Source organism: Cryptotermes secundus, unplaced genomic scaffold (assembly GCF_002891405.2).
Source record: "Cryptotermes secundus unplaced genomic scaffold, Csec_1.0 scaffold674, whole genome shotgun sequence".
Lineage (NCBI taxonomy): Eukaryota > Metazoa > Arthropoda > Insecta > Blattodea > Kalotermitidae > Cryptotermes > Cryptotermes secundus.
Genome location: NW_019718623.1, coordinates 414,475 through 438,753, shown reverse-complemented (window position 1 = coordinate 438,753; position 24,279 = coordinate 414,475). Strand labels below are relative to the sequence as shown.

General features: G+C 37.9%; 1 protein-coding gene across 1 annotated transcript; it reads left to right on the top strand.

Annotated features, from left to right (window-relative positions):
• The first annotated feature begins 1,218 nt into the window (after positions 1–1,218).
• LOC117282165 lies at positions 1,219–21,340 on the top strand. The gene is made up of 9 exons (XM_033750723.1): positions 1,219–1,321; positions 1,858–1,972; positions 11,555–11,617; positions 11,988–12,053; positions 12,595–12,660; positions 13,038–13,100; positions 13,382–13,409; positions 20,107–20,252; positions 20,944–21,340. Exons 1-6 carry the CDS (start codon positions 1,316–1,318, stop codon positions 13,040–13,042), a joined length of 321 nt encoding a protein of 106 aa, XP_033606614.1. The 5' UTR covers positions 1,219–1,315; the 3' UTR covers positions 13,043–13,100; positions 13,382–13,409; positions 20,107–20,252; positions 20,944–21,340.
• The last annotated feature ends 2,939 nt before the right edge of the window (positions 21,341–24,279 follow it).

Sequence of the window (24,279 nt, the reverse complement as noted above, 5' to 3'; positions counted from 1 at the left end):
GAATGAGCATGCAGATATTTCTTTACCTCTGATTTAAAATGTTTAATACCATTACTCAAGTTTTTGATACTTTGTGGGAGACTATTGTACACTTTTATGCCAGAAAAGTAGACTCATTTTGATATAGTGATAAGTTTGATGAAGGTAGATGGAAGTTATATTTTTGTCTAGTATTCATGTTATGGATATTGGAATTTAATTCAAATTTATTTTTTTTGTACACAACAAATAAGAGAAGTGATAGTATATATTGTGATTGAAGAGGTATAATTTTTAATTTCTTAAATAAATCTCTACATGAATCTCTACTTCTACGTCCTGTAATGATGCTAATTATTCTTTTGTATCTTAAAAATGTTTACACTATGTCAAGAGTTCCCCCAAAATATTCATCCATAGTTCATAACAGAATGAAAGTAGGCATGGTAAACCATCTTCAGTGTTTCCTGTGGCATAAAGGGCTTAATCGATCTCATTGCATAGCAAGCTGCACTTAATTTAGGTATAGTTTGTTCTACATGTATTTTCCAAGACATTGGATTAAGCAACACATAGTGATTACACCATGAATTAAAACAGACATACCGTGCTGGATCCCTTGGAAAACTGAAGAATCTTATGCCTTCCTTGCTGGATGACAAACACGCAGCAGCAACACAAGTTTTTGTCATTTTTATGCTGCAAGAAGCAATACAAAAATTATAACACCGTCACGGTACTCTTAGAACTCCTTCACATTCAACAGACAATCTCTGGGATAAACCGAAAATTGCACAACATATCATAAAAAAATATCATTTAGATGACAGTTCGTGATAACCTAAAAAATTTTAGGCTTGAAAGATTTCTATGTTTCTCATTCTATTTGTGGTAGTAAGCATAACATTCATATACACAAATAATATGTTTAATATGGAGCTGTAATTTCGTTCGCAAATGTCTACTTTCGTTTCGCAACCACATCAAATAAACATTCATACTTACCAATTTCCATATTATGTACAACGATAACCGCAAGTAATTATGGGTATTCAAATTGGTTTGTTTAGGCTCTCTGATTGGTCGAGACCTGCGTGAAGTTGCTGAAGTCATTCGTTGACCGTCATGAACGTCATGAAGTCATGAACAAAGGAAACTGTATCACATGCGATCCATTCGATCACGTGACCGGCTGCTTGTATGAGCCTCGTGAAACTTACTTCTTATTGGTGGGCAACATGGCCGCCATGACACCAAGGTGCAATTCTGCTGCCATCTTCACTAACTAAATGCAAAAATAGCTGAGACCGGCTGAGACGATACATAGCTACATAGTATGATGGTAAGCTAATATACCAGCTCCTTTTGAGTGCTCCTCGCCNCCCCCCCCCCAACCCGACGAGGAAGGCGTTTTTCGCAAGAATTTCAATAAATAATTTTGCAACCAGATCTCTTGCACTGCAGAGGTTCATATCCCACATTTTTTTACTGTGTTCCCTAAGGCTTCTTTTATACTTGCATGCCACACGCCACATGCCAGGCGTGTGTATTAACATTGTTTAAATGGGACCATTTTATACTTACCTGCTCGCGACGAGCGGTCACTTTCTGCCCTTTCTGCCGCCTGGCATGCGACTGAGGTGTGTCGGGACCGGTCGGGACAGGCGTGCAGCAATCACCGCCTAGCGTGTCCCGCCACGCGGGTGGGAACAATACCATACGGTAGTTTTTATAGTTCACGCTTGACGCAAGCGGTTCGGTTCAGTTCAGTTCAGTTTAGCTTGTAGTCTTGCAAAGTGCTAGCTTGGAGAATGGATGCAATTGATACAGAGGTGCTGATTAGTGAAGTGCAATTTAGACCTATGTTATGGAACACAGGAAAGGAAGGAAGACTACAAAAACCGAGGTCTGCGGAATAAAGCGTGGGAAGAGATCTGTAGCAGTATCATCCCTATATTTGATGAAGCTGATGACAATCTAAAGAAAAAATTAGGTGAGTTCTCATTTTCTATTTCGTTCCTTGTTTATTGAATTTACAGGCAATTGCACTGATCTTGTTTTTGTTACGTGACGAAATTACAAACCACAACACATAATACACTGATTTTGATATACGTGATTTTGAACACGCGCAGCGCACCCCTCAACTGCAATCCGGTTCCTGTCGGTTTTTCTGACGAACACAAAGGGATTCGTTGCCGCAGTGTGGTCGGGTTCGGTTGCCATTTGTCTCGTGAATCTCGTGAAGCGCGCACGCTTGAAACATGGAGTGGTCAGAAGGAGATATTTTGGGGCTCATAGAGGCATACAGATCATTCCCTGTACTGTGGAATCCCGGAGAAAAGGATTATTATAAAAAGAACAAAAAAAAAGTGACGCTTGGCGGGACATCGCTATGAATGTAGGGTGTCCGGAAGACGATTGCAAAAGAAAAATCATCAGTTTGCTCTCGTCATACAGAAGGGAGAAGTCACGCGAGAAAAAATTAATAGGAACAGGAAAAGGTAAGCTTTTTATTGTACATATTTAGGTTTTATTTTAATACATTTAATTGTTTTTCTTTACATTTAGTTTTGATTTTAATTACAAACTACATTTAACTCGAAGAAAGCAGTCTTCTGGGATTTGGCACCGTGTATATGTGGTGTTTAAGCTTTTACCGGTTCTCACGGTCTCTTTGCTTGCAGATTTCTTATATATTTTTCNAATACTAAAGTGTTTTTTATAATTGAAGAACTCACTGCCGGACTTTCTTGGAGACTGCAGCACGACGTGTTTCCCGTCCATGGCACCTACACAGTGTGGCAAATTCCAAACATCTTCAAATACCTTGCATATTTGCATCCATTCCAGAGGTTTTGTGGGAAGCTGAAACAAAATCATGTATCTTAATACGTATATCTAGTTACCTGTATAAAGTATGAAATGATTTTTCTTGGTATCGTGTTTCAAATTTTCCACTGTAATCCTCTCAATATTTGGAAATATGTATTGTGATAAATAAATGTCCACATTAAGGAAGCAAGAAATGTACATAGTCTCATTTAACTCACCTCTATATTTTCCTTTAATGCGTTCGATAATTGCTGCGCAAACTTCTGGGATTATTTATCCGATAGCCTGTTTTGAAAATTGAAACAGGTAATGAAGGCTTCCATAATACGAATCCCCTGTCGCCAAGAATCGTAAAGTCACTGCTAACCTGGAATATCGATATACACAGATTGTCAAAGAATACCGTGGTTTAAATTTTATTTCTTACACAATTACATTCTTCACTGGATAAAATCACTTTGTTAGCAGTACTAATGAGTAAATACAGGCCTATCATCAATTGAGATTGGTTCTCGCATGTTGGTGGGCCTTTTCCTGATCTTTGGTCCGAATTTCATCAATAAATCTTCAAAGTTGGTGGGACTCATCCCAGTGAAGTTTTTATATTGGTCGCTTATTTCTTGACATTTGAGAGCTCTCATCAAGTCATTACCTGCCCATTTTTTATACACTTCCCTACACCACCATCGTCGAGGTCTACGTTGCTGCTTTTGAAAAAATGTATGCTATAACTACCGCAGCACCACTGCAGGCAAGCAAAGCTTCCTCGTCTTCCATGGTCGTGTTGACGGCGAAGACAGAATGGAACTGAGGTGCTCGCGGCTTGCGCGCCACATTCACATGGTTCGAGGTGCACCAAATCACTCCGCGCATCACTTGTACTGCCGCGTTGCAGCCGTGGCGCACTCGTGTATCCCCACCTTAAGATCAGCTTGCAAATTATTTATCTGGAGAAAGTTTCTCACCAGTCTGAATTTTGCGGCAAATTATTCAATGACATGTTAAAACAAAAGAGAGTTAAGAGGGAATTCTCTGTGCCATATAATCCACAATAAAAAGGTACTGCCAAACGAGCTAATCGCAGTATTTTGGAAAAAACAAGATGTTGTATGATTCCAGCTGCAACAAAAGATTCTGGCCTGAAGCAGGACAAACAGCCATATATCTTTTGACCAGATCACCTCACAAGAAACTGAAGAACCAACTGCTTGAAGAAATATGGACAGGAGAAAAATTGATCTCTCCCACATGCTTATCGGTTATCATAGCCCCTCAGTCCATTAAAAATAGTTAAGGAAAGAGATGTAGAATTTCTGGAAGAAGAAATTATAAACAAGAAAGTGAGTGAGAAAGGATTTCAGGTTAAAGAGATTCTTCCAGAGCTGTCAAGTTTCTACCTTGACCCACAAGATGAAAGATTGATTCCGCAAGAAGAAAACCTCAAAGAAGAACAAACACAAGTAGGAAATGAAGGAAATGAAGTTCCATTAGAGCAGAACGGCTTAGAACAATTACCAGGAAATTTGGAAGAAAGACGATATCCACTTCGGAACAGGAAACAGAAAGAATTTCCAGAATTTATTACCCACTTAGCCATGCATAAAGATGAGGAGTCAGAACCAGTCACATATGAAGAGGCACTGTCAACTGCCGATAAATCTAAATGGAAAAAAGCTATTCAACAGGACCTAGAAACTTTTCAAACAAACAAAGCATGGAAAATAGTAGACAGGCCGTCAAATAAGCCAGTAGTGAAGTCAAAATGGGTCTTCAAATTTAAAGGAGATGCTGAAGGAAATATTGCATGTCACAGAGCACGTTTAGTGGCGAAAGTTTGTAGCCAAACAAAGGGAATAGACTATTTTGAAACTTTGGCTCCTGTAGTAAAACACTCATCAATGCGTTTGTTATTTGCTTTAGCTGCTAAGCATGATTGGAACATTGACCACCTTGATGTCTGTACCACGTTTTTAAACAGATATTTTGAGGAAGTTATATATGTGGAGTTTCCTGAAGGATATGATATTAAGGGGGAGTCTAATAAAGTTTGCAAGTTAAAAAATCGGGTTACGGACTAAAACAAGCCACTAGGTTGTGGAATAAGAAAGCAGCAGAGGTTCTGAAAAGCCTAGGGTACAAGCAAACTTGTTCTGAACCATGTATTTATACCAAACAAAAGGGTAATTCTGTAATTAATATAGCATTGTATGTTGACAACTTCTTCATATTTCATAATGACAATGTTGAAGTTCAGAATTTAAAAAGAAAATTGCAACACTGTTTTAAAGTCAAGGATTTGGGACTGGTTAAGAAATGTACAGGAATGGAAGTGAACAGAGATGGGGCAAAGAAAACTATAAAGTTAACCCAAACTCAATATTTGAAGAATGTTGATATTCCTAATGAGGCTAAACCAGTTAGTCATCCAATAGAACCAAATAGCAAATTGAAACTGTTGCCTAAATCAAACAAATCGTTCTAGAATCTAGATGATGTGCCATGTCAACAAGCTGTAGGTTCAATGATTTATTTAACCATATGCATGCGCCCTGATATATCTTTTGCTATGACTTATTTGAGCCAATTTAACACCTGTTTCACGAGAGAGCACTGGGTTTTGTTAAAAAGAGGTCTAAAATACCTAAACACTACAATGAGTGTAGGCATTGTATATTCTGAGAATAATGATCAATTGGAAGGTTTTTCCAACGCAGACTGGGGTGGAAATTTAGATCGTAGATCCTTTAGTGGATCTGTGTTCAAACTATCAGGAGCAGCTATCAGTTGGAGATGCAAAAAACAAAGGACTGTAGCTTTGTCAACCACAGAAGCAGAATATATGGTGTTATCACACACCGCGAAAGACCATTTTCTTGAGAAAATTATGGTTTGAAATATGTAACAAGGAAATCACTATTCCTATTTTTTGTGATAATCGTGGTGCTTTAGCTATAGCGAAAATCCAATGACCGAACAAAACATATTGACATAAATTTCATTTTGTAAGAGAGAGAGGGTTGAATCAAAGGAATTGTCAGTACATTAAATTCTTGGAAATCAGTTAGTTGCTGATGGTTGCACAAAAGGTTTAAATGTACGGAAACATACTGATTTTATTAAATCACTTGGATTGTGCTAAGAATAATGTTTCCAAATGACGTTCTAAATAATAATATTTTTTTTATATATTGATTAATGAATATCTATTTTTTAAACTCCCAAAATTGTTTAAGGGGGAGTGTTGTGTTGGCAACTCTCTAATGTTAAAATATAATGCTAGAGTTGGCACCATTGTAGTAAACAATTTTCAATAACAGACTGCGCTACATGCGCTGTTTCTAATTTCTCTACTGTTATGTGTTACTACGGTTACATGTGTAAAAACAGAATCTCTGTTGTTATGTGTTACCATGGTTATGTGTGTGAATATATATAAAACGCCCTCGTGTATCAAAAGTTAGTCTTAATAAAGCAGGGATAGATTGAACACTGATTCTTACTTATCATTCGATCCACGTAGAAGTAACCAAAATAACAGTCAACAAGATTAAGACTGCATTTAATGGTCATAAAAATCCGATACATTCATCTTCACCAGTTAGGTACTGGGCAGAATTATATGGCAAAAATAATAACATATCTTACAGAAATGTAATGAATACTGAAAATCTGGTATCTATTCATATTCCAGTTCAGTAATGGAAAAATGGTTGCCTACTAGGCATACAGCGTATAATAGACCAAGCTCGTTAATTAATATTGAAGTTAAAATATTCCTCCAATGAGTAAAATGAANTTGTAGATCCTTTAGTGGATCTGTGTTCAAACTATCAGGAGCAGCTATCAGTTGGCGATGTAAAAAACAAAGGACTGTAGCTTTTTCAACCACAGAAGCAGAATATATGGTGTTATCACACACCGCGAAAGACCATTTTCTTGAGAAAATTATGGTTTGAAATATGTAACAAGGAAATCACTATTCCTATTTTTTGTGATAATCGTGGTGCTTTAGCTATAGCGAAAATCCAATGACCGAACAAAACATATTGACATAAATTTCATTTTGTAAGAGAGAGAGGGTTGAATCAAAGGAATTGTCAGTACATTAAATTCTTGGAAATCAGTTAGTTGCTGATGGTTGCACAAAAGGTTTAAATGTACGGAAACATACTGATTTTATTAAATCACTTGGATTGTGCTAAGAATAATGTTTCCAAATGACGTTCTAAATAATAATATTTTTTTTATATATTGATTAATGAATATCTATTTTTTAAACTCCCAAAATTGTTTAAGGGGGAGTGTTGTGTTGGCAACTCTCTAATGTTAAAATATAATGCTAGAGTTGGCACCATTGTAGTAAACAATTTTCAATAACAGACTGCGCTACATGCGCTGTTTCTAATTTCTCTACTGTTATGTGTTACTACGGTTACATGTGTAAAAACAGAATCTCTGTTGTTATGTGTTACCATGGTTATGTGTGTGAATATATATAAAACGCCCTCGTGTATCAAAAGTTAGTCTTAATAAAGCAGGGATAGATTGAACACTGATTCTTACTTATCATTCGATCCACGTAGAAGTAACCAAAATAACAGTCAACAAGATTAAGACTGCATTTAATGGTCATAAAAATCCGATACATTCATCTTCACCAGTTAGGTACTGGGCAGAATTATATGGCAAAAATAATAACATATCTTACAGAAATGTAATGAATACTGAAAATCTGGTATCTATTCATATTCCAGTTCAGTAATGGAAAAATGGTTGCCTACTAGGCATACAGCGTATAATAGACCAAGCTCGTTAATTAATATTGAAGTTAAAATATTCCTCCAATGAGTAAAATGAATTTAAGAGTAGAAATCTTTCTTAAGCAAATCTAAATTGTTTCATGTTATGAGCTAATTTTTTATGCTAGAAGGCTGATTATTAAAACTCTGATTCCAAAATAGTATGTACCTTTTTTAAACACTGTTAAATTACATACTGGATAATGGAAAGTGTTAATGTGTCTTGAATTAATACTATGAATCTCAGCGTTAGATTTAAACTGTTCTCTGTTTTTAATTATAAACAGTAAGAGAGAAAATATGTACTTTGATGGGTAGGGAAAAATTTTCAATTTCTTAAACAATTCCGTACAAGAGTCTCTGCTTCTAGAGTTAGAATTATTATTCTAATTACCCTTTTCTTTAGCTTATAATATGAATACTATGTGGAGAACTGCCCCAAAAAATTATACCACAGGTCATAACAGAATGAAAATATTACAAATCATTCTCATTGTTTCCTGTGACATATAAGGTTTAACACCCTGATTGCATAACAGGCTGAACCTAATTTAGACATAAGACAGTCAACAAGTCCTTTCCACAGCAACATATTGTTGATAATTAAGGCAACAAACTTGGTATTAGTAGATTTAACAATCTGTTACTGCAGTCAATATGCAAATGCACTGGAAAGCTATTCTTAATCAAAAATTGTATGAAAATATGTTTTATCAAAATTTAGTGTCAATGAATTAGCTTTAAATCGGTCATTTATGTTTTAAATGTTTGAATAATAGCGTTTCCATAATCTAAAGGGCTAGAATTCGTGATAATTATGCTGGTGTCATGTGCAAAAAGAATAGGTTTGGATCAACTAATTATAATGTTTAGCAAGTCATTTATATATAAAAGAAACATACATATGTATACATTTGCGTTTCTTTAAAATATTCATAAATGTGCCACCGGCACTGAATATAAAACATTGGACACTTATACATTCACAAATAAAATCAATGGGGTATATAATCCATACTTGTCAAAAACACATACAACAGTTAAAAGGCAATACAAATTGCAGCACATATATATATATAAGCACAGCCAAGGACATAGTGTTAGTGAAGTGTACACTGTCAGATAACCTCTTTTCCTTAGCTGTAGGTCTTGACGGGAAAGCAAGAATTCCTCAACAGTATAAGAAGTGTTTTGAAGCAATACATCCTTTAGTTTCCCAATAAACTTTTTTATTATGTACTAAATTAAAAAATCAGGCAAACTATTAAAAACTTTTACACTCGTGCAATAGACCCCGTTTTGCCTCTTTGTTAGATGTGATTGAGGAACACGTAGGATTCTAACTTGTCTTGTTGATTTACCATGAATTGCATGATTAAAAATATAATACCCCAAACTGTTTATCATTAGTATCATTAAAGATAAAATATATTGAGAGGCCAATGTCAGAATTTTTAATTTTTTAAAAACTGTTTACATAATTCTCTGGGTTTCATTCCCATCATTATCCTGATGGCCTTCTTTTGTAAAAGAAAAATCTTCTTAGCCTCCAACAAGTTTCCCCAAAATACAATCCCATATCTCATAATTGAAAGAAAATATGCTTGGTAAATCATTCTTAGTGTTTCAATATTGCTATACAATTTCATGTTTCTTATTGCAAAGCATGCCTTGCCCAATCTAGACAGCATCGATTCAATCTGTGACTTCCAATTCATGGTATTATCAATTTCAATGCCCAAGAATTTAAACAATAAAGGTCCCAGTATTGATCCCTGGGGAACACCATTATTTACTCTGCCCCATCTGGAATGAATATGCCAATTAATGGTTACAACCCTTTGGTACCTATCTTTGAGATAGGATTTTATCAATGCAGTGGCCTCACCAACTATTCAACAAAGTTCTACTTTAGATAGTAAGATGATAGATTGACAGTAACAGAGTCAAAAGCTTTCTTCAAATCACAGAAAATGCCACCAACTAATATTTTGTTATTCAGCGCATTCAATATATATCATTAATTAATTTATGTGAGGCCATTTTTATAGATGAATTACTCCTAAAACCATACTGTTCATTTGCTAATATGTTGTTACTCATTATATGTTGGTGCAGTCTTGCATATATAACCTTTTCAACAAATTTAGAAAACGATGTCAGTAATGATTCAGGTCTGTAGTTAGTCATATTAGTTTTTTCTGTTTTTAAATAATGATTTTATTTCTGAATATTTCAACCAAGTGGGAAGACACCAGTTGGGGAGATGTTACAATTATGTTAATTGGGAGCTAATGAAAGCCGCACCAATTTTTATTTCTAACCTGAATTTCATCATACCCACTACAATTTTTGGTCTTAAAGACATAATTATATTTTCAATTCCTTTAGTAGAGGTATGGTTGAGTTTAATTTTTGGGAAGGGAATCGTGAAAGCTTGAGACAAATAATCTGAATATTTTTCAGTATCTGACTTTATAATGTGGCCGATGTTTCCATTATTGGTATTAATGATCTTGTCACCTATAGTTTGAAAGTAATTAAAGTATCTGTAATCATATCATGATTATCACTTAATTTCCTATCAGTGCATACACTCATCTACCTCACTCCTCTCTCTCGCACCATATGTTTCGGCACAAAAGTGCCATCTTCAGGTGCTTATTTGATTTACGTTAAACTAGTTCACTGCATGCCTTGCCGTCTTCATATTAAAATAACTAAAATATATATTTATCATATATATTGATAAATATTAAATATTAAAAATATTAAAATTGTACAGGATTTTTCCCTATCTTACTACGCGAGTCACACCTATCCTCTTCTGTCGGAGCACTCTTTCTACTTTCGTGTGTGTATTGTGCTTTGTGTTGTGTCTTGCTCCTGTGACTGCGTGTGTTATACACGCACACCACACACGAAAGTAGAAAGAGTGCTCCGACAGAAGAGGATAGGTGTGACTCGCGTAGTAAGATACGACTAAACGTACGTTTAGTATAGAATTGGTACTAGTAGCAATATTATTATTTGAGAATTACGCGGGTGGGTAATGATCAGTTGCAATGTTGCTTAATGAGTGGATACTCTCACTGTGCTGTGTCCGAGACATGAACAAATTAACATCATGGTTACAAGTCAGGCATTCGGATTGTGAATGTGCATCTGTGTGAAATACAGAAATTGTGTTTTTTTTTGTTCCCCCCCCCCCCCCCTAAATAATGGGGATATGGCAGATGGCCCAAAATATTGCGGTAAGTCTCAGAAAAGTATTTATTTATGCATAGCCTGCAGTTCTTGTATAAGTTGCTCCTTAATATGGAATCATAAACTTATCTGATTGATGTATTAAAATATTTTCCAAGAGAGAGAGAGATTCGTTCAAATTTCCTGAACAGGATTTCAAAAATGATAAATTGGCATGTATTCGGAAGGTTTCAGAAACTCAGTCAGTAGGTGAGTTGCAGTTGGGATTAAATCTGATATGAATCTTGTACTGATGAGTTGCAGGTACATTGTGCCACTATTACTGGAACTGACATGGTACATGGTGGATGGACTGATAAGTTTCTTGACAGCTAAATTTCAGCTTACCAAGCAACACTGCCTCTAGGCACTGGGTCAAATTAAAGAACAATTGCAATTCAGTTCCTGGCAAGGTCAAGGATTTTTCTAGTATCCACACTGCGAAGTCTGGCCTTGAGGACCATTCGTCCTCCTGGTCAGTCCGTACTAGTTGCTCCTTGACATGGAATTATAATCTCATCTGAATGATGTATTGAAATTAGAGAGAGAGAGAGAGAGATTCATTCAAATTTCCTGAATAGAATTTGGAAAATAATAAATCGGCATATATTTGGAAAGTTACAGAAACTCAGTCAGTAGGCGAGTTGCAATTGGGATTAAATCTGATATGAATCTTGTACTGGTATATGTTACAGAACAACCACGATTCCGTGGACCAGGTGATCCTAATGTGTGTGTGGATTGCAGTGTTCCTTGTGATAAGTTCCTTGACAGCTGAAGTTCGCTTACCAAACATCATTGCCTCTAGGCAAAGGGCCGAATTAAAGAAAAATTGTACTTCAGTTTCTAGCAAGGTCAAGGATTTTTCTATTATCTACATTGCGAAGTTGGCCATGAGGACCACCCATCCTCGTGGCCAGTCTGTAGTAGTGGCTCCTTGACATGGAATTATAATCTTATCTGAATGATGTATTGAAATGTTTTCTGAGAGAGATTCATTCAAATTTCCTGAACAATATTTAGAAAATAATAGATCAGCATATATTCAGAAGGTTTCAGAAACTGTCAGTAGGCAAGTTGCAGTTGGGATTGAATCTGATGTTAATCTTGTGCTGATGTGTGTTGCAGCTGCACCGTCATTTATACAAAATGATTGTGGTGAATTCGTTGACATGACACTTGTTTGGCTGTATGGTAAGTTTCTTGACAGCTTATCCTTATTTTTTCTATTATTCAAACCGTGAAGTCTGGCCTTGAGCACCACCCATCCTTCTGGTCATTCCATAGTAGTGGCTCCTTAACATGGAATTATAATTTTCTCTTTTTATTTATTGCTAGTGGGGTGGGACCAAGTCCCTTGTACTGCAGCCACTTCTGGCCTATTGTAGTAGCCCCAGATGATAGGTGAGTGTGATTGTGGAGCAATTGGTGGAATGAAGATTGGTAGGGGAAAGCGAAGTACTCGGAGAAAACCTGCCCCAGCGCCACTTTGTACATCATAAATCCCACTTGATCAGACCCGGGCAGCCGCGGTGGGAAGCCAGCCACATCCTATAAACTTCTCTTAATGATATATTAAAATGTTTTCTAAGAGAGAGATTCATTCAGATTTCCTGAACAGGAAATGGAAAATAATAAATTGGCTTATATTCGGAAAGTTTCTGAAACTCAGCCAGTAGGCAAGTTGCAGTTGGGATTAAATCTGATATGAATCTTGTACTGATATGTGTTGCAGCTGGACTCTCAACTCATGGCCTACGGACTTGCAGTGACAACACAATTGCAAATAATCACCGCACATGTAAGTTCCTTGACAGCTGAATTTCACTTACCAATCATCAATGTCTCTAAGCACTTGGCCGAATTAAAGAAAAATTGTAGTTCAGTTCCTGACAAGGTCAAGAATTTTTCTATTATCCATACTGCAAAGTCTGCCCATGAGGACCATTCATCCTCCTGGGCAGTCCATAGTAGTGGCTCCTTAACATGGAATTGTAAACTTCTCTCAGTCATATATCAAAATGTTTTCATAGAGAGAAAGATTCATTCAAATCTCCTGAACAGTATTTGGAAAATAATAAATAGGCATATGTGCGGAAAGTTTCAGAAACTTGATCAGTAGACGAGGTGCAGTTGGGATTAAATCTGATATGAATCTTGTACTGATGTGTGTTGCAGGCTGATGGACGACGCCTTGTTGGAGAACAAATTGCGGCTATATGGTTGGGAATGTTCATTGTGGTAAGTTCCTTGACAGCTGAATTTCACTTACCAAGCATCACTGTCTCTAGGCAATGGTCCCAATTGAACAAAAATTGCAATTGAGTTCCTGGCAAGGTTAAGGATATTCCTGTTATCCACACTGCAAAGACTGGGCTATTCCTTCAATTGGGAAATGATTACTTGCTTTGATGTACATTCCTATCATCATGCAATTTCTTTCATGATAATGCAGAGATGGCATATGGTTTAAATGTTGTAAGAACTTGAGAATATTAACAGGCATTTCTTTCTCTTCACAGATGGCGTTAAACAGATAAGCCACGTTGGGTATGTACAACTCCAAATCATCAGATTATAAACTTTTTATCAAAGTAGTCTGACTTAAATGCACTAAATCTATATACAGTCCTATAGTTCATGCAGTTATTATTAGCCTATTTTAATTGTTACTGTCATCAACATCAACCTATCCAATATAAGATTACTTTTTTTTGTAGCTAGTGGGGTGGGACAAAGTCCCCTGTACTGCGGCCACTTGTGGCCTCTTGTACCAGGCCCAGATGATAGGTGAGGGTGATTGTGGAGCATTTGGTGGAATGAAGATTGGGAGGGGAAACCGAAGTACTCTTAGAAAACCTGCCCCAGCGCCACTTTGTCCACCACAAATCCCACTTGACCAGACCCGGGATCGAACCCAGCAGCCTCGGTGGGAAGCCAGTGACTAACTGCTTGATCTATGGCACGGCCTATGATTGCTTTAATGTAGCTGTGGATTTCAGAATGGTTTAGCAATATTTATTTCTGGTTTAGTAAAATTTAGACGTCTGCTCACATCGAAACCTGGATGACTTCACATTATGGCTGTGTATAAAAGCTTAATTGTGTTAGATGTTGGCAGTTCTTTATTCTGCTGTAAGTAAATTTCAGTAAAGTAAATTTAATCAACTCGTAATAGGAATTTCCTGTAACTTATAAATAGGTTTTACTTTAACCCTCAAAGCCAATACAGTTGATAGAAACAAGCTCTTGGTAAAACTGATTCTGAAGCAAATGACGCTGTATCAACTGTACAACTGTAGAAGGTGTATGCAATTGATCGAGATGAGGAAGTAATCACGGATTATGAGTAAAAAAAAAAGTAAAAGTAAAGGTATCCCTGTAACAGGCCGTGGAGGCCCATAGATTTCTGAAATGTTGAGGTTCCCACATTTTCTAGACAGTCGGCTCACAGATGGCGATAGGGTTGGCAGCCTTACGTGCCGGCTGCCATTTACCCCCAAGAATATTCCTGGTACTCATTTCTGTTAGAGGCTGAGTCAACCCCAGGGCCATAGTGTGGTTGGAAGTATTAGGTAAATTGAAAAAATCCAGTGACCTCATTGGGAATCGATCCTGCGACCTTCCGGCTTGTGTCATAGTGCGTCAACCAACTACACTACCGCGTGCCCCCTGGATTTTGAGTTGATAATTATTTTGAAGGTAGCTGTCATGGCCTTGTTGAAAGATAGTTCTTAACCTATATATTATATTGTCATGTGTAGGGTGGTACACGTGACAAAAATAATGGGTTCTAATTCGGATTATTGGATTTATTAGCACTTCGGTTCCATGTTATCTTAATTACAACTTGTAGAGTGCTTTCGCTGATTTACACTTTATAATTCCCTGTTACACACACACACACCAGTCCTCTCCTGGTAGCGCAATTAAGGACAGGAACTAGCACTATCACACTCCTGATATCACTGCACTACAACACACATAAATTCTTCAATGTCTATTAACATTTCACAGCTGAATCCTCACAACTCCTTTCCATAATGGCTTCGTGTCCTTGACTCGGGCTCTCAGCTATGACTGACTGCAAGCGAGCTTCACTCTCCTGTTTAAACCTTCGGCACAGACACGGACCTACAGTAAACATATCACATGATTGCTATCCTGCCAGTCTATTGGCTCGTCAACCAGATCTACAGAAAACACGGCCTCCTTTGTTGTTGCGTAACATAGAAATGAAAAACTGTTTACCAAGAATGTTGTCTTCGCTCTAAATAGTTTAGCAACTTGTTGCCTATCAATGGGTATACATGTAACATTGCTCCCAACTTAAAGTTATTCGTCCCAAACAGCCTACAGGCATACCGCCTGTTCTTCTTTTCCGAGGTTTCCTGCTCGTGGCATCTTCTTGTGGTTCGGTCTTTCCTGCGGTGACCACTCTCCAACCTCCACCACAGCTCCCCCCTGAAGTGCCCTTGTCCCGAGCTGCTCACTGCTAAGGCGCCATTAGATCCAGATGTATCTCCATCATCCAAAGTTGTTCCTCGATTTTCTCTTTCCCACGGTGGGGAAAACTTTTCCGAGTGACCGTTGCTCTCAACTTTCCGGCTTATTTTATGATAACGGTGCTATTACGCTTTTTTCTTCCCCTTTGGCAGGGGCTGACAATTCCACACTGCCCAGTTTCTCACCTTCCAAAACCACCTGAACATTCTGGTTGCTCTCTTCAAGAACATCAGTCCGAAGCCTTTCTGTCAATCCCCTGTGATGTCCTCTCAATCTTAAGACGCAGCTGTCGTCTTATGTCTGGATTCTTCATTCCAACTTTGCATTCTGTCCCCTTCCAGCATTTCTTTCAGGACGTTCACCCCTTCGGAGTTCTGGGTGCAATATCATCTTTGATTTGTTTCTGAAGTCCATGTTCCTTGCACCGTGTCACTTTTGCATGGTGGGTGTCATCCTCATTGCTGCAGCGACCAGGTGCTTCAGGGATCGAGAATTTCCCCATGTCTGCCCCACTGGCTTCCTCAACTATAGTGGCCATCTGCCGCCTCATAGCTACTGTTTCAGGCCTCAGTCCCATATGCCATTGTTGCATGCTGGGCCCTTCCAACATCTCTTCCCGATCATCTGTCCTTTCCGTCCAACCTTCCTTCTTTCTTGGTCACATTTCCGCTCGCCCATCCTCTTCTCAAAGTCGACTTCTTTTTTTCGGTCGGCTTCCCGCTCGGCCTACCATTTCTCCTCGTAGACTTTTAATCAAACCATTCGGTTATTATGAACCAAAGAAGTATAAGCCATAGTTCGATGAAGAATGCTCAAAATTATTAGATCAAAGAAAGCAGGCCAATTTGCAGTGTTTACAGGATCTAAGCGAGTTCAATGGCGATAGTCTGAACAATATAAAATGTGGAACCAGTAGGCATTTCAGGAACAAAAAGAGGGAAATCTAGAAGACAAAATTGATGAGCTTGCAGTGAACAGTAAGAACAAGTACATTAGACACCTGTACAGAGGAATAAATGACTTTATGAGGGGTTACCAACCTAGCAGTAACTTAATGAAGGATGAGAATGGTGATCTGCTTGCAGATTCCCACAACATTTTGAATATGTGGAAGAACTACTACTCTCAGTTATTGAATGTACATCGGGTGAGTGATTTTAGGCAGACAGAAATCCATACAGCTGAGCTGTTAGTACCTAATCCTAGCCCTTTTGAGGTTGAAAGTGCTATTGCAAAATTGAAACGATATAAATCTCCAGGTAGTGATCAAATTTTGCCAGAACTTATTCAAGCAGGAGGCAAAATATTATGTTCTAAGATCCACAAGCTAATTACTTCTATTTGGCATAAGGAAAAATTGCCTGATGATCAGTGGAAGGAGTCTATTATTGTACCAGTTCACAAGAAGGGTGATAAAACTGACTGTAGTAATTATTGTGGGATGTCACTTATACAGGTGTCCCAGGAGGAATGGACCAAACTTCGGGAGGGTGTTCCTTATGTTAAAGTATGCCGATATAACCCAAAACACCTATGTCCAAAGTTGAACAGTTACGGAGATAATGGCCCGAGAAAAGTGTGGTCTTCTGGCAGGTCCATGCACTATACCTGTCAGCTGAGACTCTTATCTGTTTGTCCTTGAGTGCTGTGAGTCACACTAGCCATAAGCTCATGCACTACCTACAGAGCCTACAGATTACGTTGCGGCGGGGTCGTGAATGGGTGGTAAATTAGTTGTGTGATGAGTTGCTGAAATGCCTCTTGTGTTTTCACACGTGGAATATTGTGATATGCATTTTGTGTGTGGATTTTGCGGTGGCAATGCACATGCTGCTGTTGAAGAATACCAAAGGCGTTTTCCCGATCGAAGGATTCCATCTCGAAGTGTATTTACGCGAATTCACCAGACATTGCGTGATACTGGTTCTCTTGCAAGTGTTTCTGTGCACTCTGAAAGGGAGGATGTACGAATGATAGACACACGAGAGAACATTCTTGATATGGTTCAGAGAAGTCCGCATCTGTCCNGCGACCATGCTCAGCGTATGGATTTGTGCCACTGGATAAAAGTTCATCCCGAACTGTTAAGCGTCATTTTATTCAGTGACGAGGCGTCTTTTACCCTGGACGGTGTAAATAATTTACGAAATGTGCATATGTGGTCCCATAATAATCCACATGAGATAATGGAAATGAAATTCCAAAAGAGATTTTCCGTAAATGTATGTTTAATACAGTTATGTAGTCGGCTTATAGCGCAGTCAGCCACATTACGTCAGCGTTGGCCAGTCGCGTGTCATGTATAGTGCTTGGAAGCCCTAAGGACAATTATGACATGGCGAGCGAGTTGTTTGTACTTCAATTTTATGGCTTCACGTCACTCACAAGTTAGTTTTATATTACGTACATTATTAACATTACAGAATCCACATATTCCTGCCAGTTTTAATATGTATTTTGTAATCAACAAGTGTGTAACACCGGTCAAAGTTTGACACTTCTCTGGCCATTATCTCCGTAACCGTTCAACTTTGGACATAGGTGTTTTGGGTTATATCGGCATACTTTAACATAAGGAACACCCTCCCGAAGTTTGGTCCATTCCTCCTGGGACACCCTGTGCAAACCTCATACAAAATTTTGTCCAGTATTCTTCTCTCAAGGTTAAGTCCATATATAGATGAAATTATTGGGGATCATCAGTGTGGGTTTCAACGTAACAGATTAACTACAGATCAGATCTTTTGCATTTGTCAGATATTGGAGAAAAAATGGGAGTACGGTGAGAAAGTACATCAGCTATTCATAGACTTCAAGAAAGCCTATGATTCAGTTAGGAGGGAAGTATTGTACAATATTCTGATAGAGTCTGGGATACCCATGAAACTGGTTAGGTTGATTGAAATGTGTTTAAATGAAACATATAGTAAAGATTGTGCAGGTAAACATTTGGCTGATAAATTTCCTATCCAGAATGGTCTGAAACAAGGAGATGCTTTATTGCCACTCCTTTTCAACTTTGCTTTAGAATATGCCATTAGGAAGGTCCAGGGAAACCAGGTGGGACTGAAATTAAACGGGACACATCAGCTGTTGGTCTACGCCGATGATGTGAATCTACTGGGTGATAATGTAGATACCATAAAGAAAAACACACAAACTTTAATTGACGCAAGTAAAGAGGTTGGTCTAGAAGTAAACACTGAGAAAACTAAGTATATGTTACTGTCTCGTCACCAAAATGCAGGGCAAAATCATGACATAAAGATAGGAAACAGATGTTTTGAAAATGTGGCACAGTTCAGATATTTGGGAACAACGATAACAGATCGAAACCTGATTCAGGAGGAAATTAAGAGGCGATTGAACTCGGGTAATGCTTGCTACCATTCAGTCCAGAACCTTTTGTCTTCTCGTCTGTTGTCCAAAAACATAAAAATTAGAATATACAGAACTATAATTATGCCTGTGGTTCTGTATGGGTGTGAAACTTGGTCTCTGACATTAAGGGAGGAAGATACACTGAGGGTGTTTGAGAACAAGGTGTTGAGGAGAATATTTGGACTGAAGAGAGATAAAGTGACAGGAGGTTGGAAAAAAGTGCACAATGAGGATATTCATAACTTATACTCTTCTCCAAGTATAATTAGAATGATCAAGTCAAGGAGGATGAGGTGGGCAGGTCATGTAGCATGAATGGGGGAGACAAGGAATGCATATAGGATATTGGTGGGAAAGCCAAAAGGAAAGAGACCACTGGGAAGACCAAGGCGTAAGTGGGTGAACAATATTAAAATGGATCTTAGAGAGATAGAATGTGATGGTATGGATTGGATTGATCTGGCTGAGGATAGTGACCAGTGGAGGGCTCTTGTGAACACGGTACTGAACCTTTGGGTTCCATGAAATGCTTGTAAATTCTTGAGTGGCTGCAGAATTGGTAGCTCCTTCAGAAGGGCTCAGCTTCATGAGTAAGTAAGTAAGTAAGGCTTTTATTTCAGCCTCCCTTCTCTCCATCATGTCTGCCCTCCTTTTTTCTTGGCCGGCGTCTATCTTTGCCAGTCGGCAAGTAAATTGTCGTGCTTGGCTTCCATTTCGGCCCCAGCCTGGTCCACAGTGGTTACATCTTTGCATAGTGAGCTTGAGCTTATGAGAGCCTCCACTATGCTCATTATTTCCCTTCTTTGTCTTGTGGTTTGTTATATTTTTGTGGTATGACTACCCAATTCAATCCTCCTCACCTGGTTTTTGTAGACCTTCCCAATGGCATATTCTGAAGCAAAGTTGAAAAGCAATGGTGATAGAGCATCTCCTTGATTTAGACCAAGGATAGAAAGTGTATCAGATGAATGTTTACCTATACAGACTTTACTATAAGTTTCATTTAAATCCTTCTGTTTACAGACTATTGAAATGATAAATAGTGATGTTGGCTCACACATGGGAGGCAATATTCAGCAATTTAGGCTATACAGAATTCACTCTTAGTAAATCAAGGATTGGACAGTAGGCATGGTGGGGCTGATAAAAACCACGAAGCCTTAGGATGGTCGTTGTCTTCAGGCAAATTCCGGGATATTCCCCGAATTAAGAAATAATTACTTCCTTTGATGCATGTTCCAATCATCATATGTATTTTTTTATGCTAATGGTATTTATAATTACAATTTTATTGTATATATTGCAATAATTTATGAATATTAGCAGCTTCTGGGTATATATTCATTATGGCACTGTTCAGATTTCAGCAATATCTTCTGATATAATGAGACTACTTCATACACTTTTAATTATCCTTGAATGCAGTTGTTATATCTGGAGAATTCTGATTATTGGAATGTATGACAATAATCTTGAACAACAAACTGAAGAAGATCTTAAATTGAGGTAATTTAACACAGATTTTTACTGAGTTGGGATCTTTTAAACAAAACATCATATGATGGAAAATCTTGAATTTATGATCATTACACGAGAGTTCTAATATGTATAAAATGTTGATACACAGAGAGAAGAGGCCTATCAGACGATGATTGCTAGCTGACCACAACTTAATGTGGTACATGATTAGTGACTTCATGTTATTAAAAACTGGAATTATTCTACATAACACATAGAAATTTATTGCATACCTCTTATGAAACTTATTTCATTTCTCTTACTAGGCAAATCAGTTAATACTCTTTCGGGAAGTAATCACTGCTTATTGTGAGCTCCAGTAGAAAGGCATAAATACACTCAGTGGGAAGAATGGAAAGTTTTTGTATTTTGAAACAAATGGTATATATAATGACCATTGGGCTTCAGAATATTAATATTAGATGAGAAAAGTCCTTTCCTTTACCAAATTTAAAAATCTTTTAACATTCTGGCTGACTGAAAGAGTTCATAGCATTACTCACAGCATACTAGCAGTCTGTGTAACCTGCAGAGATTTTAGCTGACAATTTTTAGGATTTATCATGACTAAGATCAAACTTCCTGCATCATTTTTACAAAATTCTACAATTTAGTCACCTGATTTGTCAGAATGCGAAATATTCTACCCATAGTTTTGCACACACTTTCTTTTTTACAGATGAAGCAGCCAGGAATGAAGCTCCAAAGCAAGTTTGTCTCCTTAACTTACACTTACACTTAATGTCTATATTGATGCCTACTGTGGGACATCCATCAGTCAGCATGCCCTCCCCTTCTATTCCTTAGCTGTTGATCCCAACAGAAGAGCAAAAATTCATCAACGGTATATGACGGATTATGTATTAGGACATCTCTTATTTCTTTTATAAACTGTTTTTATCATGTACTAAATTAGTTAAATAATCAGGCAGACTGTTAAATATTTTTATACTCATGCAGTGAACTCCTTTCTGCCTCATTGCAAGATGTGATTGTAGGACATGTAAATTTCTTTTATGTCTTGTTGGTTTCTCATAAATTGAATAATTAAAAGTAAAATATTCCAAGTTATTTATCATAAAAGTCATCAAAGATAAAATATATTGAGAGACCAGTGTTAATATATTTAACTTTATAAATGCTGGCCTACATGACTCTCTGTGTTTCATCCCCATTATTATTCTAATAGTATTCTTTTGTAAGAGAAAGATCTTGGCCTCTGACGAATTATCCCAAAAAACTATTCCATATCTCATGAGTGAATGAAAGTATGCATGATATATCATTTTAAGTGTTGTAACATTACTATATGTTTTCATAATTCGTGTTGCATAACATGCCTTTCCCAATCTGGGCAACAACGATTCAATCTGTCTCTTCCAATTCAACAATTTATCAATTTCAATGCCCAAAAATTTAATATGAGTTTTCTCTTGTAATAATTCATCGTTAAACTTTAAATGTACAGGCATATTGTCACGATTGATTGTTTCAAATTTTAACACTTCAGTTTTCCTCAAGTTTAGGGATAAGCCCTTATATTAGTCAGACTTAATATAAAAAACATTAAACATTTATTTGTGTGTGTTCATGTGTGAGAGAGAGAGCTGAGGAAACTGATCTCTTTGGCAATTGTTTAATAACAACGTTTGTTCTTAAATAAGAGGGAATCCTGGGTAGTTTTGTCAGTCACTGGTAAGCATGAAAATTTAACACTGTTCCACAAATGGTTTGTGTATGTACAAGACTGAAACAGTGATTAAATCCATAGGAAAAATTTGTTATAATATTATTTTCCATGCAATTACCATGTGCAATTTTTATGCTACTATCTTGTTCATAGAACCTTTTTGTTCATTGTGTAAAATTTTGGTGTCACATAGAGAATAAAATATGCTTCCATGAATACCACAGATTGAAACAGTCATCCTCATTATTTCCTTTCAAACTGATGTATTTTGTAAAGGTAAGATAAAGTTGTCCCTGTGCTTAACTAATTAAGCATTACCTTGTGAAAGCGTATGGGGGAGTGAATGTATAGATCAATGTTTTCTAGACCTTGGCACTAGTTGGAGGTGAATGGTCAGCATCACACCACTGCTGTTTTACCCTCGGGGAAAGAGCCCCCATGCTCATTGGATAGGAGGTTGGGTGGACCCCAGCCCTGGTCTGGACAACATGGAGAAGAGAAAATTCTTGATCCTACTGGGACTTGAACTGCGACCCCTCAGTCTTCCAGCCTGAAGCCAGTCGCTATACCGACTGAGCTACATCGGCTGCACTATGCATTTAGTTCCTTTCATAATAGAAATCCAGAGCATATATCTTCGTATGGAATAAGTACACATATGTCTGGAACAAAAATTGCTCCATGTCGGATCTGTAAACATACACCAATATGTTGCAAGAAGTATACTACCTACATATGAACTAGTAAGACCGGTTAATTATGACAAAAAAAATATATATATATATAAAACAACTCATTTAAGTTCCCATTAAATTGTAATAGGGTTCTTTTGAAATATTTGCTTAAAATAATTAAGGCCATGTCCAATGAGAGCATTCGTTTCTGTTCCTTGTGCACAGAAGAGTTTGAATTGATCAGATTATTTAATTCATTTTTCTTTTTGTGTTGGTTTTTATAATGTAGTAATTTGTGAACGATGATATCATTCAGACAGACTCACATACCATATTTTACAAAATGTTTCTCTTGTCCTATTGTGGAAACAAACCCCGGTGCTTCAGTTGTTCAGCCCATAGCGTGGTCACTATTACCAACACAATTGTATAGGTCAGGCATGGAAATGGCTTATCAGAACTAAGTAGACACTTCAGGTGCGTAGAAAAGCCCAAGGGAATGGTCAGCATACATTTTTAAACACATTATTGCAATGCAGGTCCAGGAACACATTGCTGTATGTATTGCTATTGTGAATAATTACGACATCTTCAGGCACTGGCAAAGCAACTTTGTTAACATGGGCCTGGAGTTAAGAATTCGACATCCGTTCTCATTTTTGGACCAGACTTTGGTCCTTAAAATTGAACTAATACCTTTGTCTATAGGGGTATGAGGTAGCATAGTTGGTTGAGGCATTATGCTACAAGTCGGGAGGTCGCGAGTTTGAATCCCAGGGAGGTCAGTGGGTTTTTCAATTTACTTAAACCTTCCAGCCGCACTATGGTCCTCTTTTCGACTCTGCCTCTACCACATATCTACGGGGGGGGGGGGGAAANGCGCCCCGCTCGTCTTCTTGTCTCTCGCGCGCCCCCCTCTCCGCTGCGTGGGTGCGGGGGGGGGGGGTAAAGAGCGGCCGGCGGCTAAGGCTGACAACCTCACCCCCATCTTTGAGTCGATTGTCTAGAAAATTTGGGAGCTACACGGTCTGCTACAGGGGCAGCTTTACCTTACCTTTGTCTACTGTTTCCGAAATTCGTTTTCTTGATGTTTTTCACAGTTATTGGTGTCCTCGCGCGAAATCTATGCGGCCGTCATATTTTGAATTTCAGTAGTGACATATAATTTACGAACTTCGGATTCTGGATTCGGGGCTACGTTCTTCTGGGTTGTAACGCCGAATAATTCGGTAGAAATCTACAGACGGTTAGGAGGATCATATCGCCACCATCTTCGTGATCTGTTTTCTGGACTTTACTTAACCCTAAAATTGGAGGTGATAAGTTAGTCCGCAACGTCGGTAGACTTTACGAACTACACTTCGTTACAACCCAGAAGATCGCACCCCTCATGGTCACCAATGTGAGAACCTATAATATGAAGTAACGACGAATTATCGAACGCTGCTCGAGTTGTTTTCAGATTAACGGTGGTTCTGGCGTTTTTCTCAAATTGATCGACCGCTGTGTTAGAACGGCAAATTCAGGAAATTGTGTCTTAGAGCACGAATTGGTATGAGATGAACTTTCATTCATACTGTTCGAAACGTTTGGGGCCGTTTGCTAAAAGCAGAATAATTGCGTTTACTGGCAAAACAAATGTTACACTATT

Coding starts and splice junctions, on each gene's coding strand:
- LOC117282165 (XM_033750723.1), top strand. Junction 11,618..11,987: donor GGATTGCAGTGTTCCTTGTG/ATAAGTTCCTTG, acceptor TGTGTGTTGCAG/CTGCACCGTCATTTATACAA. Junction 12,054..12,594: donor GACACTTGTTTGGCTGTATG/GTAAGTTTCTTG, acceptor TATGTGTTGCAG/CTGGACTCTCAACTCATGGC.